Here is a 17,336-nt window from a genome sequence, read left to right on the forward strand (position 1 = left end):
TGTGGCTTGGGAAAAGCCTCCTTTGGGCTGGATGAAGCTCAATTCTGACAGGTCTGCTTTAGGGAACCCAGGCAAGGCAGGGGGAGGGGGTTTAATTCGGGATCATCAAGGAAATTGGGTCAGAGGTTATGCCAGGGCTCACGGCAGCACCAGCAGCTCCACAGCTGAATTATGGGCTCTCCGTGATGGCCTTGAAATCGCAATAGAACTTGGTCTAAACAACCTCATTGTTGAGATAGATGCCTTAAGCATTGTTATGCTCATGAACAATAATAAGGCAAATCTTTTAATGGAGCCTTTGCTATCTGATTGCAGAAAGCTGCTTGAAGCCATTCCCAACAAGAGAGTGGTACACACATACCGTGAGGCTAATCAATGTGCAGACATGCTGGCAAGATTTGGGGGGAGCTCCATTTCTAATTTTGTTGTTTTTTTGTATCCTCCGCCTGTGGTGGCTGATCTCCTCCTTGCTGATAAGGAGGCTTCTTTTTGTAATAGATTTGTTCCTGTTTAGTTTTTAATATTAAGTTCTGGCTTACCAAAAAAAAAAAGTAGTTCGGAGCTCAATTTAAGAATTTCAAAGCGACATTGAGATTAGAACGTGCCTGCACTTCCACCAAAAAAATAAATTATATATATATATATACATACATACATATATATATGTATGTATGTATGTATGTATAGACCTCGGTATTCACTCAAAATCAAGGAGAAGAAAAAAAAAATGTGACGTCAAGTTAAGATGATGGAAGTTCATCTATTGTTGTATACAATTGTGACACTTGAATTAACTAAAACACACCACTCGGGTGGCGTGACTTAATGGTAGGAGTCCTTGTTTTACACTCAGAGAGGAGCGATTCGAGCGATAATCCTAACAAGGCTCATGTGGTACATGTGGTATTATCCATTACTGTCACGTGGCGTGGGGTCGATGAGCCCACACTAGAGACCTCCTTTTTTATTCTAAAAAAATCATAAATTAACTGTCTGCCTCCTATTTAAACTTGAAAGTCAAGGCTTGCTTTTTGGGCACTAAACATGGAACAGACAACCTCTTTGAACTTTTTCTTGTTCTTGAAAAAGATGTGGCTTCCCCAAATTCCTTTTATCTTCTCAACTTTCATGGAATTTGTAAAGTGGGAATTGGTGAAAGAGCAGCTAAACGTGCAACTTTGCCTTTACAAATTACACCTGCAGGATGCACCTTAAAGACCAATGCTTCTCCTATGAGCAGATTTATTTTTTGGCCCACTGATGAGTTTGGCTTGTGTTGCGAAATCAAATCCATTGGATGTGATATGGACACTTAACAGTTGTCTAAAAATGGTCATGTGTCCCTCTAAAGGTTTGCTGTCTACTAATAATATTAAAAAGAAAAAGAGAAAAAAGAAGAAGGCAGTAACCTTTGGCAAAAAAAATTTAATTAGAATTATCGGTATAAGGGGTTGAGAGTGATCCGAGTTAACTTCAGTAGTAGACTAGTAGTTCGGAGCTCAATTTAAGAATTTCAAAGCGACATTGAGATTAGAACGTGCCTGCAGTTCCACCCAAAAAATAAATTATATATATATATATGTATGTATGTATGTATAGACCTCGGTATTCACTCAAAACCAAGGAGAAAAGAAAAAAAAATGTGACATTAAGTTAAGATGATGGAAGTTCATCTATTGTTGTATACAATTGTGACACTTGAATTAACTAAAATACACCACTCAGTGGGTGTGACTTAATGGTAGGAGTCCTTGTTTTACACTCAGAGAGGAGCGATTCGAGCGATAGTCCTAACAAGGCTCATGTGGTACATGTGGTATTATTTATTACCGTCACGTGGCGTGAGGTCGATGAGCCCACACTAGAGACCTCATTTTTTATTCTAAAAAAAAAAAAGAATTAACTAAAACACTTTATACATAGATCGTAAAAAATAATTGAATGTGTGCAAAACAAATAACTCTAGTTGTCACAACTATTAACATATTTGAATGACTAACTTTTTTTTTTTTTTTGGAGAGAAATTTGTATTACTAACTTAAGCATTTGGGTATCCCCTATCACTGCCTCATTTCGAGTTGTTTCCTTCCCATTGCAGGTATTTATAAGTTTGAGGTTAACTATATCAATTGTTTCATCAATTTTTGTTTTTTTGTCTCTTAATAAGTTTTTTTTTTTTTTTTGGGGAGATTCGTCTCTTAATAAGTTAAACCGAAATAAACACATTTTACTCATTTTTCTCTCAATGTCCAAAACACAATTTTTTTTTTTTTTTTTGAGAAGGCACAATGAATTTAAGAATACACTACTTTGAATGGACTTATTTTATTATCTTATTTTGTTTTAAAAGTAAGTTATGTAAACTTATAAATATTTACATTCTAATAAGATAAAACAAACACACCTCTCCTCTCCCGTTCCTATTCTAATAGAAACAAACAACAGTCTGTAAATTCCTTAAACTAGCGGTAAACAGCCATTAATACCCATTGGCTATATATTGTTTTGTCTACAACCAAAAAAGTTGAAAAACCATAATTTCCTCCCATACACAAACAAAACCTTAATAAATAAATAAAAACAAAAAAAGAAAAAAAAGAATCCTCTATTAAAAAAATCCAATATTCTTTCTTTCCACCACCATCACTTTATAAAACCCTCCCCGTGTTCTAACCTCACTCAATCTCTCTCTCTCTCTTTCTAGGGTTTCTCTCTCACTCCTAAAATGTCTGACGAAGCACAATACTCCTCCGGCGCTGACACCAACAAGCGCAAATACGATGACCAGACGGCGCCGCCTCCGTCCACTCGAAGGCCCACCGGTTTCTCCGCTCCGATCGCGCCTCACTCTCCGGACTCGGCTCCTCCTTCCTACAACGCCGTCGCTCCTCCCATCGAAGGCCTAATCAAAGCCAAGCAGCGCGCCCAGGAGGTCGCAGCTCGCCTCTTAATCAGCTCCGCCGGAGCTGCCGCCGCCGCAGTCGGCGGAGGACTCGACGCCAAACGCCCTAAGTTCGAGAACGGTGCTTCCGGATTCGATTCTCACGACTCTGGCTTCAGCTCCATTCCCCCTGGTTCCTTCTCTCTCTTCTATACTGAATTTATTAGGGTTCTCGATCTATATTGAACTTACTAGGGTTGAGTTTTTGTTTTCGTTTTTGAGCTACATGCGTGAAAATTTCGTGAATTGATTTTGTTGATAGCATCTAGGGTTTTGTTTACTAGGGTTATTGATCTAGGTTTTGTGTTAGTGTATTAGTTAGCTATAGTTGATTCTAGGGATTTGGTTTCTAGGGTTATTAATTATAATTGAATGTTTATTGTGTAATTATATGAATCTGAATGTTAGTGTAAAGCTCTTGTGACTTTGATTTGGTTGGATGGACAGATGTGAAGCCACACATGAACTCGGCTCCTTTGCCACCCGTTTCATATGGGTACCAGAATGCAAGCTCAAGTAAGAAGATCGATATTCCGAATGGTAGAGTTGGTGTTATTATTGGGAAAGGTGGGGAGACCATCAAATATCTTCAAATTCAGTCTGGAGCTAAGATTCAGGTCACTCGGGATATGGATGCGGACCCCAATTCTCCTACTAGGATGGTGGAGCTCATGGGTACCCCAGAACAGATTGCCAAGGCTGAACAGTTGATAACTGACGTTCTTTCTGAGGTGGTGCTTATTTGTCCTTGCGCTAACTGTGCCCTCTAGCATTTTTGTTCAGTGCTAAATTATAATATTGTGTGATGTTAATATAGCCAGGGTGAACTTAAATTGGTAAAATTGAACACTAAACAAGGTAAACTGAAATTATTACATACATATTTGTCAGTGAAAACTTGGGGTAAAGTTTCAAATTATCAAAACTCGATTTTGCTCCTACATGGTTTGTGGTTGACAAGTGTTTCTTTTTCTTTTTAATGTAAATTGCAGCTAGTTAATGCTCCTCTGGTAAGACCTTTTATTATTTTTCTTTGTCTAATCTTCAGCTAATTTTTATGAAGTGAAAGAAGCACTACTATTTTAAGTGAAGCTTCACGATTGACTGCAAAAAGAATTTTTCCAGTGGGTGCAACTTTAAAAAGAAATCAAATCTTACCTATCAAAAAAAAAAGAAAAAGAAATCAAATCTCTTGAAATTTGTGTATTCTTTTCTTATAAAAAATACATATTACTCCCAACTTTATTTTGTTTTGTTTTTTTGATAAGTTGTACTTCTAACTTTGCATTTCCATAAAGATTGAATGTGATTGTTTATATTATCTCTTCCTTTGCAATTATTGTATAATGTTTGGGCCAGGCTGAGGCAGGGGGTTCTGGTGTGGTTTCTCGAAGGTTGACTGGACAGTCTGGGGCTGATAAGTTTGTAATGAAAATCCCAAATAACAAGGTATACATAGTTACTGTTTTTGCCAGCTCGAGCTGAAAGTTTTATTGGCGTGTTTCAGGATATTATGTGATATGCACCTCATTTCAGGTTGGTCTAGTAATTGGCAAAGGAGGAGAGACAATTAAAAATATGCAAGCTAATACTGGAGCTCGTATTCAGGTTTCCTTTCAGAATATTTGTTCTATCTAAATGTTCAATTCGGGGGCAACCTGATTTTCTGATTGTATACCTTTTTTTCTTCCTTGTGCAGGTGATACCATTACATCTACCCCCTGGTGATACATCGACTGAAAGGACATTACAGATTGATGGGACCAGCGAGCAAATTGAGACTGCTAAACAGTTGGTCAATGAAGTCATCAGTGAGGTATGTTGGTAATGCCAGTTTGCAGATCTGGCCTTGACTATAAACTCTCGGCTTCTTATGTGCGTAATTAAAATTTTCTAGTGATGAAAAACTTTTCTTATGAGAAGAGAACATTCATTGTCCTTATTGATTTATATGTGTGCATATTTTATGTTGCGTCTTGAAAAAAAAGAATTCTCATTGTGCACTCTTGATTGTGGAACTGGATCTTGTTGCTTGGGTTTTTTTAAGTATTGCTTTTTAATACTATTTTTGTGTGGTGCTTTGATGAAAGTATACTGTTAGATATCTGTTTCAATGGTGACAATTTTCAGATCTTCATTTGGTTCATCTTTTTCTGTAGCAAGTATTTGTTATCAACAAGTTAGAATAGAGATCTTCATGTCAGGTGATACCATTACATCTACCCCCTGGTGATACATCGACTGAAAGGACATTACAGATTGATGGGACCAGCGAGCAAATTGAGACTGCTAAACAGTTGGTCAATGAAGTCATCAGTGAGGTATGTTGGTAATGCCAGTTTGCAGATCTGGCCTTGACTATAAACTCTCGGCTTCTTATGTGCGTAATTAAAATTTTCTAGTGATGAAAAACTTTTCTTATGAGAAGAGAACATTCATTGTCCTTATTGATTTATATGTGTGCATATTTTATGTTGCATCTTGAAAAAAAATAATTCTTATTGTGCACTCTTGATTGTGGAACTGGATCTTGTTGCTTGGGTTTTTTTAAGTATTGCTTTTTAATACTATTTTTGTGTGGTGCTTTGATGAAAGTATACTGTTAGATATCTGTTTCAATGGTGACAATTTTCAGATCTTCATTTGGTTCATCTTTTTCTGTAGCAAGTATTTGTTATCAACAAGTTAGAATAGAGATCTTCATGTTGCACTGTTATTACAAATGTTCTTTGATGCAGGACATAAGGGTTCCTTGTTTTTTGGTAGTAATGGGACGTAATTCCCTTTTGGATTTTTAATTCATTTTTATTCATGTTATTATTTGCTGTGCCATTACCTGATATCTTGAGAATATATTGCTCACGGTTCAGCAGCACTCTTCTTTCAATTAATAGATTCTTTGTTTTGTTAAGTACATTCTTATTTCTTTCCTGAAAGTATCACTTGTCAACTTTGCTTTTCTTGTCCATATCCCGACTATGGTAGGTTCTGTTTGTTTTATTGTTTAATGGTTCTAGAGCTCGTGCTAAAGCTACTGGTCTTCATGTTGAAGAAAGGATTCTCATGAAGTTGTTAGCAATTTGGTTATCTATCAAATACTCTGTAAATTGTTATACTGCTATATCATAGTGTGTTCTTCCCCTATTGCTCTTTCTCTTAAGAAAGAAATAGGTAATATTTACATTCTTAATTTTCATCCTCTATTAATCTTACTCTTAACTATATATTCAATACTTTTGGATCTTCATTAAGTGGCAATCTGGTTAATTTTCAAAGGATTGGATACAAAATTTAATGGGGCTGAGTGATGGTAGTACTGTCATATTATTTAGTTATTTGCTCTCTTTTGCATGTAATCTTTGGTACTTTTTTAGGCTACCTTTGATTGTAAATTCAGAAGGTAGTTATTTTGCAATAAAATAGATTGCTTATCAAAAAAGTTAATGGATACAAGTATTTTATCATCAATTGCTCTTCTTCCCTTTATTGGACTTGTCTAATCCAACGTGTCAGAAAAAGCTTTGGAAGAGGAGCTGAGCCTCTGGAATATTAACTGCTTTGATAGGGATTTCTTCAATTGTGTATTGTTACTAATTTTTGAGTTAGGACTCCTGTAGCGCGGTTCACAATGCTCAATAAACAGCTGGATGGCTCATAATTTAGTTCTCTATCAAATAATCTTAATTGTTATACCACCATATCGTAACGTGTTCTCCCCATATTGCACTTTCTGTTAAGAGAGAAATAGGTAATATTTGCATTCGTAGTTTTCATCACCTCTATTAATGTTACTCTTAACCATATATCCGATACTTTTCTGGATCTTCATTAAGTAGCTATCTGGTTAAATTTCTTATGATTGGATACATTTACTTTATCATCAATTGCTCTTCTTCCCTTTATTGGACTTGTCAAATCCAGAATTTTGCTTCTGCTGCTGTTCTTGATGGTATGCATGGAGACCATATTTTGTGTCAGAAAGAACTCTGGAAGAGGAGCTGAGCCTCTGTTTAATAACTGCTTTGACAGAGATTTCTTCAATTGTGTGTCGTTATTAGTTTTTGAGTTAGGATCCCTGTAGCACAGTAATTTGCAATGCTCTATATGCATTTGGATCTCTTACGGATTAAGTTCTGAATTTATATATAGTCTATGAACGTGCAGCGTGTTTTGACTTGTCTGCTCCTTGAATTTATCATATACTGCAGTTAGATTATTATGTATATGTTGATTTTGGTGGATGGTGGATGTATGAGATTGAGGGTTGAGCAGAGTTGAAATTTGATAGTTTGAACTGGCAGTCTCTCGTGAGAGTGTTTATTGTTGTCATTTCTAAGTGCTATGCAGATTTATTGGATAATTGGTTTCTGTCCGGCCCTCCATACTTGTTTTCTGTTTAGGTTATGGGCTCATGAAGGCTTCCTTAATTCCTATGATTTATATTGGTCCAAATCTACAATCATTCTTAGCTTATGTCCAAGTGAATAATTATTGGGATTATAGCTTGTTCAACCGTCAAATGTGCTTATTGATTCTGTAACTATGACTGATGTTGTTATTGGGAACTATTGTAGGGTTAGTGTGTATTGGACCCTTGGTGACACCAACATGGAATTCTTTGTGTTGGTGTTCCCTCAGCATCACTCTGGTATGGTTCTAAAACCCAATTTCTGATATTATATTGTGGAGTGAAGCTGCGTTTCTGTTGATGGAAATACAAGGTCATTGGGCTGAATTATTTGTCATTGGATGAGGACCTTAAGGATTATTGCGTTGATACTATCTATTACGATGAAGTTCCTTGTGATATTCTTGTTAGTACATTGCTCAACATTAACAACAATTAGAACACCCAGTTTACCTCATTTTAATGTCACATGCCCCCTTTGTTTCTCTTGATTAGCTGAACAGTTTGATTTCATTCTGTCCTATGCATAGTTCTAATTTCTTACATAGTCCTGATTTTGGTCACTGTTTTCAGTCAAAGTAGTCCTTTGACTGTTAGATTGTAATATATTATATTTTCTCAAGTATATTATAAATATTTTCCAGTTTTAAGAGAAGAATGACAAATGTATGTATACACAAACTTGGTAAGCTTCTTTAAAGAGATCTATTTACTTGACCAATGTCTAGTTGGATCAAAATTTTGACATTCTAGGTTTCCTGTACTCTTATTCTGATGCTTCTGTTTATTAATTATGATGCACAAATGGATATTATTGAAATATACTTTCTGGTTTTTACTTTGTTATGAACTTGTTGCCTCTTCATGGCAATGGAGTTCATATGTCTCTTTTATGTAAAATCTTGTATAGTATTGTGGTTCTTTTTTTTTTTTTTTGGTACCCATTCACTTCGAATAGGGAGAGGTTGGGCTTCTGCTGGAGTAACTCAATATTTCCTCAACCAGTACGGTATGTAGGCATTTATACCCCCTTCTTAGTACAGTATGAAATCCAATAATCCTTGTATGGTCTTATTTGCTATCTGTGTTTACTTTGTTGAATTTTTGGACCTTTTCCATTCTATGTTGTTTATATGTATATATGTATGCACATCCTGTGGTTTTTTGTATGCGCATATGTTCCTAGCATTTTGGAAAAGTTCGCCATGCTTATTTGTGGAAACAATTTTGTGCAGAATCGTGTTAGAAATCCTTCAATGGCTGGAGGGTACCCTCAGCAAGGTTACCAAGCACGGCCTCCTACAGGCTGGGGCACACCTGGAGCTCCCCCCGCTCAACAAACAGGTTATGGCTATGTGCAGCCTGGAGCATATCCAGGCCCATCTCCCCAGTATAACATGTCTCAGCCTCCTTATTCAGGCTATCCTCCTCAGCCTGCATCTGGTGGATATGCCTCCAATTGGGACCAGTCAGCTGTGCCACCATCTCAACAGACTTCTCAGGGAGGTGGTAATGATTATTACAGTCAACAGCCACCTTCACAGCAACAGCAAACCCCTGGTGGTCCTGCAGCTCCGGCAGATAACTCTGGTTATTATTATGGTCAACAACAACCTTCAAGCTATAATCAACAGGGACAGGGTTATACTCAAGATGGCTATGGAGGGTATCAGGCACAACCTCAATCTGGATATGGCCAACCACCATCATATGATCAGCAGCAAGGGTATGCTTCTGCTCCTACCTATGGGAATGTGACTAATCCAACACAAGACGGGCACACTCCCTCCTATGGTTCCCAGGGGGATTCGACCCAGGCTCCACCTGTCCAGCCTTCTTCTGTGGGCCAGCAAGGATACACTAGTGGTCAACAGCCTAGCCTCAGTCCTGCAAGTTATCCAACTCAAGGAACAACACAGCCAGGTTATGGTATTCCCCCAACTTCCCAAGCTGGCTATGGAAATCAACCACCAGCTCAGCCTGGATATGGGCCTGGCTATGGAGCACCTCAGGCTCAGAAACCACTTGCGAATCCCCCGGTTTATGGGCAGCCTACGCAGTCACCTGGTGGCACCCCTGTAGGCTATGGCCAGCCTGCCCCTGTGCAGCCAGGATATCCCCATTCTCAGCCACCAGCTGCTAGTTATGCTCAGCCAGATTCTGGTTCGCAACGTGCCCCACCATCCAATTATGGTGCTGCAGCTGGTCAGCCAGGTTATGCAGCTCCACCTTATGGTGCACCACCTGTTAGCCAGCCAGGTTATGGACAGGCACCGCTTCCATACAATGCTTATGGTGCTGCTTACTCACAGCCTCCGGTTTATTCTGCTGATGGCAGTGCTGGCGGGAACACCCGTGGGACCTATGATGCAGCACCTGCTTCTCAGACTGCTCAGCAGAGTGGAGTTGCCAAAACATCACCCCAGAGTTAATGATATCTGATAAGTAGAGTCCTTTTGGTAATTTGCTTTTTTTTTTTTTTTTTTTTTTTTTGGTTATTTCTATGGTTAGCTCTAGTTAGGTCTTGTATTGTCAAAGTCATAGATCTAAGGCAAGGAATGGTCGGTTTTGGTGTTTTATCTATTGGTATGATATTTTATACTTTCTTTGTTCTAAATACTGATGCCAGCTTTTATTTCTAGTTATGTTATTTTAAATGCTGCGTGCTTTAAGTACTTCAATCCAGCTCGTGTTTAGCTATGGTGTGGACGACTCTTTTAATGGAGTTGCATTTGGCGCTCATCTTTTATTGGATTTTATTTTTTAATGACAAACTTTACTCTATTCTGCGCTCATCTCAACGTAATGTAGTGAAAAAAAAGATCTCTCTCTACGAATAGTGGTTTTCCTTTTATTGAAGATCCATGCAACATCTCCGGGGACTGTTTGTTAGAGAAATGCCTTTTTATACTTTTCAACTAAATGCTGTGAAGGCGTGTGCGCATGGTTTTACCTGCTCTATGGCATGTGGATTGAGTTAGATGGGGATCCAAATCTTATAAGATGGGATAATTTGTGTGCAGAGTTGGAACATGCGAAGTTGAGATTTTAGTTGAACGCCGGGACGTAGTCTTGGGTCTCTAGCCACGGATGTGATAGTCAAGGCAATTCTTATAGTTACCATGCAACATGATATAAGAATTGATTCAATTGAATTGAAAATTTTTAAGAGCACGAAAGAAACACTTTACATACTATATATTTTCAACAGTTTCGTTTCTGGGTTTTATAACTAGACATTTTATAATTACAACCGTTTCATTTTTGGGTTTTTTTTTTTTATTTTTTATTTTTTTTAAAATTTTATATCTATACATGGATTTTGATGTAAATAATAAATATCAACTAGTCACTATTCCGTGAATGATGTTAATGTTAAAACAAATGAATTACTTTAATGTAGGACAAATGAGTTACTGCAAAAAAATTACACTTATATATTCATAGCCTTTATGATTAGAAAGACTTTCACTCAAATTTAGTTGGACTGAAGTGGACTGCAAATAAATTTGAGGTCTATACTTTTTTTAAAAATAAATTTGGATTTAGAAATTAGAATAGGTGCTGTCCGTTCAAATTTGTCTTTTCCTATTATCTAAGTGCACCAAAATGGGTTGAAGTGGACCAAATTTGACCAAAATAGATTGAAGTGGATCAAATAGAACCAAATGACCGAAGTAGACCGAATAAGACCTGATAGGACGAAAGAAGACCAAATAAGACCGAAGTGCATTGAATAGGACCGAATAAGAGCAAAGTGGACAGGATTAGCCGAATAAAACTGAATGGACCGTATCATAATTTATTTATTTATGTAACTTTTTTTGGAATTTGACTTCCTCAAAATTGAGTAAATCGGGTTTAAAGTAGAACTCCATTTCACCCATTTTGGTCTTATTCGATCCTATTTGTCCTATTCGGTCCACTTTGGTCTTATTCGATCCTATTTAGTTCACTTTAGTTCTATTCGGTCTATTAGAATAAAATTTCGCTCCAAACTAGTTAAGAAAAAAATTCTTCAAAATTTTAATATATCTCTTTTTTAGATATAAATTTTGAAAATCTAATTGTTGAATTTCATGTTTCTTATGTTCTTATTTTTTATATACAATTTTAGATCATAAAAACTTGAAATTTTAACATTTATTTGATGGCATAGCAATTAATATTTGAATTTTTTAAATTTTTGCAAGTATGAAAAATATAATAAGGTTATTTAATTCAACAGTTAGGTTTTGAAAATTCAAATTTAATATAAAAATATATAAAAAGTTTGAAGGTTTGTTTTAAAGAGCAAAAATCAACTCCCAAAAACAAGTTATTGTATAGCACGGCCGCTAGTGACATATTTGTCCAGTGCTATACTGCTACTACCACCAGACGACGCCGGTTTGCCCTCACCTCAAACATAAAAACAGTGTAAAAGACTGAGCTGAGCAGAGCAGAGCAGAGCAGTCTTTATGATTAGAAAGACTTTCACTCAAATTTAGTTGGACTGAAGTGGACTGCAAATAAATTTGAGGTCTATACTTTTTTTAAAAATAAATTTGGATTTAGAAATTAGAATAGGTGCTGTCCGTTCAAATTTGTCTTTTCCTATTATCTAAGTGCACCAAAATGGGTCGAAGTGGACCAAATTTGACCAAAATAGATTGAAGTGGATCAAATAGAACCAAATGACCGAAGTGGACCGAATAAGACCTGATAGGACCAAAGAAGACCGAATAAGACCGAAGTGCATTGAATAGGACCGAATAAGAGCAAAGTGGACAGGATTAGCCGAATAAAACTGAATGGACCGTATCATAATTTATTTATTTATGTAACTTTTTTTGGAATTTGACTTCCTCAAAATTCAGTAAATCGGGTTTAAAGTAGAACTCCATTTCACCCATTTTGGTCTTATTCGATCCTATTTGTCCTATTCGGTCCACTTTGGTCTTATTCAATCCTATTTAGTTCACTTTAGTTCTATTCGGTCTATTAGAATAAAATTTCGCTCCAAACTAATTAAAAAAAAAATTCTTCAAAATTTTAATTCATCTCTTTTTTAGATATGAATTTTGAAAATCTAATTGTTGAATTTCATATTTCTTATGTTCTTATTTTTTATATACAATTTTAGACCATAAAAACTTGAAATTATAACATTTATTTGATGGCATAGCAATTGATATTTGAATTTTTAAAATTTTTGCAAGTATGAAAAATATAATAAAAATATTTAATTCAACAGTTAAGTTTTCAAAATTCAAATTCAAAATAAAAATATATAAAAAGTTTGAAGGATTGTTTTAAAAAGCAAAAATCAACTCCCAAAAACAAGTTATTGTATAGCACGGCCGCTAGTGACATATTTGTCCAGTGCTATACTGCTACTACCACCAGACGACGCCGGTTTGCCCTCACCTCAAACATAAAAACAGTGTAAAAGACTGAGCTGAGCAGAGCAGAGCAGAGCAGAGCAGCAGAGAGAGAAAGGGAGCGATGTTAGCAATAGGGAGCGCGATTCGAAGGATCCACACAACTGTAGATGCTCCACGCCTCACCAGATTCGCTCTTCATCCCCCTAAATCTGTATGTGTTACCGCTCTCTCTCTCTCTCTCGCTCTTCTTCAGCTTTAGTCCTAATTCATAATACATTGTATATTTCTCTTTTTTAAAGATTTACTCAATATTATTGCAAAAAAATTTCATTGAAATTGGGAATCCCTGATTTAAGTTAGTAGCTAGTTAATTAGTTCGTGATTATTTGGTTTTTCCAATTTTTTATTTTATTTTATTTTAAATTTTAGGTAGAGGTTGGATTTGCTGATGGTAGCATCTTTAATTTGTCAGCTGAATTTCTAAGAGTACACAGCCCAGCTGTTGACAGCAAGATCAGGTCTATTGGTGGTGAAAAGGTAATTGTTACAACAATATTTTCTCTCCATAATTTTTGCCCCAAAAAAAAAAAAAATGTTGTTACTTTGTTGGTGGATTTTTCACTAAGGCCTCAAACAATGAGCTCATTTGTCTAGTTCAAATGAATTGATTATCGCGGTATATGTTTCGTGTTTATGATTTCAACTTGACTCAAACCAGGTGATTTCTGGAAGGCGTCATGTGGGAATCATGTCTGCAGAGCCTGTAGGAAACTACGGGGTAAGGTACTGTAAGTTTGATTAAGTTTGGGCATCATTGTTTAAATTTTTGTTTCCGGAAATGTATCTGCTAACAAATTTTTTCACATTTGATGATGTGATGCTGTTCTCATTTTGGTTGATGTTTCAGGATTGTTTTTGATGACTTGCATAAAACTGGGATATATTCCTGGGATTATTTTTATGAGCTTGGTAGCAACAAATTTAGCTTCATGAGAAATTATATCAAATCATTAAAGAAGCATGGACTCACCCGGGATCCACGTAGAAGAAAATAGCGGACTTATGCCATATCATCCTAGCTTGTTCTTCAATTGATGTCATATCGTCTTATCTAGCAAGGTATCCACCATATCCTCCATGCTGACAATTGTTATGTAACTAGACATCTGTATGTGTATAAAAATTTACTGTGGTTGTTTTTTGATTTATTGATACAGATTGATTGCTGGAGACCTTAAAAGCAAATTAATCATTCTTGTTGACAATATAGGCTATCATCATGCACCTGTAGTGTAAATCAGTTGGCCTTCTAAACCTTAACTGATTTGTTGAGCTGTTTATATGTACTTCCAGGTTATTTTACTTCCCTGATAATTTCTTCATAATATTTTGGATTGAAATAAATGAAAAGTGATTTAGAAAAATGGTTCAGCTGATTTATATATTAGTTTTGTACTAATCTCTTGGTTACCTATATGACAGGATTATACATAAATGGAATGTAACCTAACCATTGTATCACTTTTAATTTACATTGTCTTGTTAGGGCAACTGAATTATTTATTGGTTCCATCAATTTCTTATTGAATAAATCTAGAGACATACTCAATTTTGCATGTTGAAGTGGTCGATTGTGAGTGGTGAACACTTTCTAGCCGCTATTATTTACATGGTCCTAGCACCGTTTTTTTCCGCTACTCACAATTGATTGCTTCAGTAATTTGTAAAATTGAGTATTTTTAGTATTGTTTTTCTTAATTTATACTTATCAAAAACAAAAAATTGTTGTTTCTTAATTTAGGTGAAACAAGTTCATGATGTGATGAATTTATTCCATTACATGAATGTATCATAATAGTTGCCATACTGGGAAAATGAGACGTGTATGAAACTTATATGTGAAATGGATTGAAAGAGTATTTCACGGTTAATATTATTTTATTTTCTGGAAATGACAGTGTGTATAAAGTACCAAATCATTTAAAATTTTAAATGATGTGAGACTACATACATTTTTTAATTTATAATATTTAATTTGAATTATGAACTAGATTCATTTCACATGGAGAGGATGCTAATAGATATATTGGGCAATTAAGATTTGTTATCCACTAGCAACCCATATACTTGTGTGGAAAGCACCAAGTTGATGGGTGCTAAACTAATTACATGTGCAAAGTGAGAGGTTCAATAGGAAAACCAAGATCCAAATATAATTTTTAGGAACAGCAATCGTGAAGAAATGTAATGCAATTTGGAGTGTTACAGGAGGTGTGATAATTGTAAGAGTTGTATCAGTTACTGTATAATTTTTGTAAGAAGATATTTAGGAAAATTAGAAAGCTACATACTCACCTAGAGAGTAAGATATACAATATGACACCCATGATCCAACTCAAATACCACATATCACTTTTAGAAGTTACTGATCCCTGAGAAATTAAAGTGCCTCTGGTGAGAATCAAAGAATCTAACAACTAGGTCTGTGAACTCCACAGGACTCGGTCCAAAATCCATAATCTTCATAGAATAATCCTGACTTTGGTTCAAGAACTGACAGTTTTCTAGCTTCAAGTCTCTGTAGACAATGTTGGCAGTATGAAGAGCCTTTAACCCTTGTACAATATAGAAATCATTTGCACAGTATGTGATAAAATTAAATTCGTTAAACTTCATTAAAAACGCATAGACAAAAAATTGACTTAAACAAATAATAGTAACAAAATGTTTAATTCACAACAAAAACTTATCTATATTTATATAATATCTAAAAGTTGCTATGCTCTTATTGAGCCACATCAAGGTAACATTTCAATCTATTTTGGTCAATTCGGTCCATTTTGGTCCACTTCGGTCCATCTGGTCTACTTCAGTCCATTTTGGTCCACTTTGGTCTAATTCAGTCTACTTCGGTTCATTCGGTCCACTTCAATACTAAAATATATTAGTAAATAATTAGTTAATTTAATCATTTTGTTCAAATCTTTTTTTTTTTTTTTTGGATACAAGATAGAAATTCTATTCTAGTCTAATCTAAGTGTATATGTGTGTGAAGCTCCCTCTTGGATACTTGAATCCCGACCGTTACCTTCTACATCCCACAAACACTTATACTTGTGAAGTGACTATCACGTTAAGGGTGCGCAGTGGTCACTCTACAAGTATAAGTGCATTAAGTCATTTAAGCATTTTAAAAATTAATATTAATCAAACAATAAGTTCTTTTAAATAATGCATCGTATGAATGTTTTCATTTAAATTTTTAATAGTAAAAAAACATTTAAAAGATATTGTTTACTAACTAAAAAATTGTACAAAGTGACATGATTGGTTAATTTCACTTTCCTAATTATTTTTTAGTGATATTGTAGACTTTGTAGTTAATACAAATTTTATTATATATAAATTTACAAATCATATGCTATATACTATATAATAAAAGTTGAGTTTAGTCTTTAGAAACTTTAGTTGCGTCAAATGATTACAGTTTATTTGTTCTTATTAGCTTCTTTGGATAAAGTAACAATAAGTTTTTTAATAAAACATGCAACTTAAGTTTTGTTAATATCAACTTATTTATTTATTGTTTTAGGATACACATGCATCCTATTTCAATTTTTTTTTTTTCATTCTTTTGGTATTGATGATCTCTTCATTTCTTTTCCTTACACCTTAGGTGTGACAATTTTATTCCTAATAATACACCACCTTTATTGTCAAGCTTACAGATAAGGATAATATCAAATAAAAGAGATAACTTAGATATTTGAAGCTAAGAACTAGGAGATATTATCTCTGTTTGATTTTCTATTTAAATTCACCTTATATTATCTGTACAATACCTATCTAATCTCTATTTTAAAAGAGATAAAACAGTTAGGCTACATTCCTTTTATGCATGGACCGAAATGGACAGTTAAAAGAAATTATTGTGAAGAAGTAAGCACAACTTTAAAAATAATTTTACATTTTTTTTGTCACTTCACAACATCTTTAATTTTCTCATTAAGAAAATAATTTTTATATGCTCTTTGTACAGCAGTGAAATTAAAGAAGAGGAATTGGCTGCCACCTTTTTTTAGTTCCTCTTATCACCTACCTATCTTTGTCTGTATGATATGCTTAAGGAATTGAGTAGCATAATCTGCAACTTTTTGAGCAAGCATATCCGGAGATGAACAAGTCAACCAAAGCCCAAGTTAAACCTCATTTCTGTTGTTCCACAACAGCCAGTTGAGACTAAAAAAAATCTCAAGATCCAGTTCATTTAACTGATCGAGCATTCAGTCAAAAGCATCCATGAAATTTATCAGAATAGGCAAAAGATCTTCTGAAAGACAATTGTAACTTAAGCAAATGCCTAATTTTTCAAGTTATCAGTTATCACGCACTTTTAATTCAAAAAATTCCATGAAAATATGGGAAAATAGAAGAGATTAGGATTCATGTGTTAGTGGGGAGTTGGCTCACTGAATTAGTGCATCGTCTCTTTGTCTCACAGAATAATTAAAAGCAATTCACATGATAAATACAGAAGAATGAGAGCTCAGAATTATAAAGTAGACAGTTCACATACTAAAGAGAGAGAGAGAGAGAGAGAGAGAGAGAGAGAGAGCTTGGA

General features: G+C 35.1%; 2 protein-coding genes across 4 annotated transcripts; both read left to right on the plus strand.

Moving 5' to 3' along the window:
- Nucleotides 1–2,600: 2,600 nt before the first annotated feature.
- LOC112001523 (uncharacterized) lies at nt 2,601–10,006 on the plus strand. The gene is made up of 6 exons (XM_065772507.1): nt 2,601–3,074; nt 3,389–3,672; nt 4,301–4,390; nt 4,478–4,549; nt 4,641–4,757; nt 8,585–10,006. Exons 1-6 carry the CDS (start codon nt 2,726–2,728, stop codon nt 9,779–9,781), a joined length of 2,109 nt encoding a protein of 702 aa, XP_065628579.1. The 5' UTR covers nt 2,601–2,725; the 3' UTR covers nt 9,782–10,006.
- A 2,665-nt stretch (nt 10,007–12,671) lies between these two features.
- LOC112001570 (uncharacterized) lies at nt 12,672–14,460 on the plus strand. 3 transcript variants are annotated; one of them, XR_010628657.1, is made up of 6 exons: nt 12,672–12,926; nt 13,145–13,252; nt 13,434–13,498; nt 13,623–13,834; nt 13,933–14,068; nt 14,198–14,460. XR_010628657.1 is itself a non-coding variant. In XM_024033751.2 (4 exons), the coding sequence occupies exons 1-4, from the start codon at nt 12,837–12,839 to the stop codon at nt 13,632–13,634; spliced, it is 270 nt and encodes an 89-aa protein (XP_023889519.2). In that variant the 5' UTR covers nt 12,672–12,836; the 3' UTR covers nt 13,635–13,748. The 3 variants fall into 3 exon arrangements, 1 of the variants encoding a protein (XP_023889519.2); XR_010628656.1 differs by having other exon boundaries at nt 13,933–14,460; XM_024033751.2 differs by lacking the exons at nt 13,933–14,068; nt 14,198–14,460 and having other exon boundaries at nt 13,434–13,493; nt 13,623–13,748.
- Nucleotides 14,461–17,336: the final 2,876 nt, after the last annotated feature.

Source organism: Quercus suber, unplaced genomic scaffold, assembly GCF_002906115.3.
Source record: "Quercus suber isolate HL8 unplaced genomic scaffold, Cork oak 2.0 scaffold_60, whole genome shotgun sequence".
Classification (NCBI taxonomy): domain Eukaryota; kingdom Viridiplantae; phylum Streptophyta; class Magnoliopsida; order Fagales; family Fagaceae; genus Quercus; species Quercus suber.

What these genes read in the sequence shown, in the direction of transcription:
- LOC112001570 (XM_024033751.2), top strand. Translation starts at nt 12,837, where the DNA reads ATGTTAGCAATAGGGAGCGCGATTCGAAGGATCCACACAACTGTAGAT. An exon ending in CTCTTCATCCCCCTAAATCT is followed by an intron (nt 12,927 to 13,144) that starts GTATGTGTTACC and finishes TTTAAATTTTAG; the next exon opens with GTAGAGGTTGGATTTGCTGA. An exon ending in GGTCTATTGGTGGTGAAAAG is followed by an intron (nt 13,253 to 13,433) that starts GTAATTGTTACA and finishes GACTCAAACCAG; the next exon opens with GTGATTTCTGGAAGGCGTCA.
- LOC112001523 (XM_065772507.1), top strand. Translation starts at nt 2,726, where the DNA reads ATGTCTGACGAAGCACAATACTCCTCCGGCGCTGACACCAACAAGCGC. An exon ending in TAACTGACGTTCTTTCTGAG is followed by an intron (nt 3,673 to 4,300) that starts GTGGTGCTTATT and finishes TGTTTGGGCCAG; the next exon opens with GCTGAGGCAGGGGGTTCTGG. An exon ending in TGAAAATCCCAAATAACAAG is followed by an intron (nt 4,391 to 4,477) that starts GTATACATAGTT and finishes ACCTCATTTCAG; the next exon opens with GTTGGTCTAGTAATTGGCAA.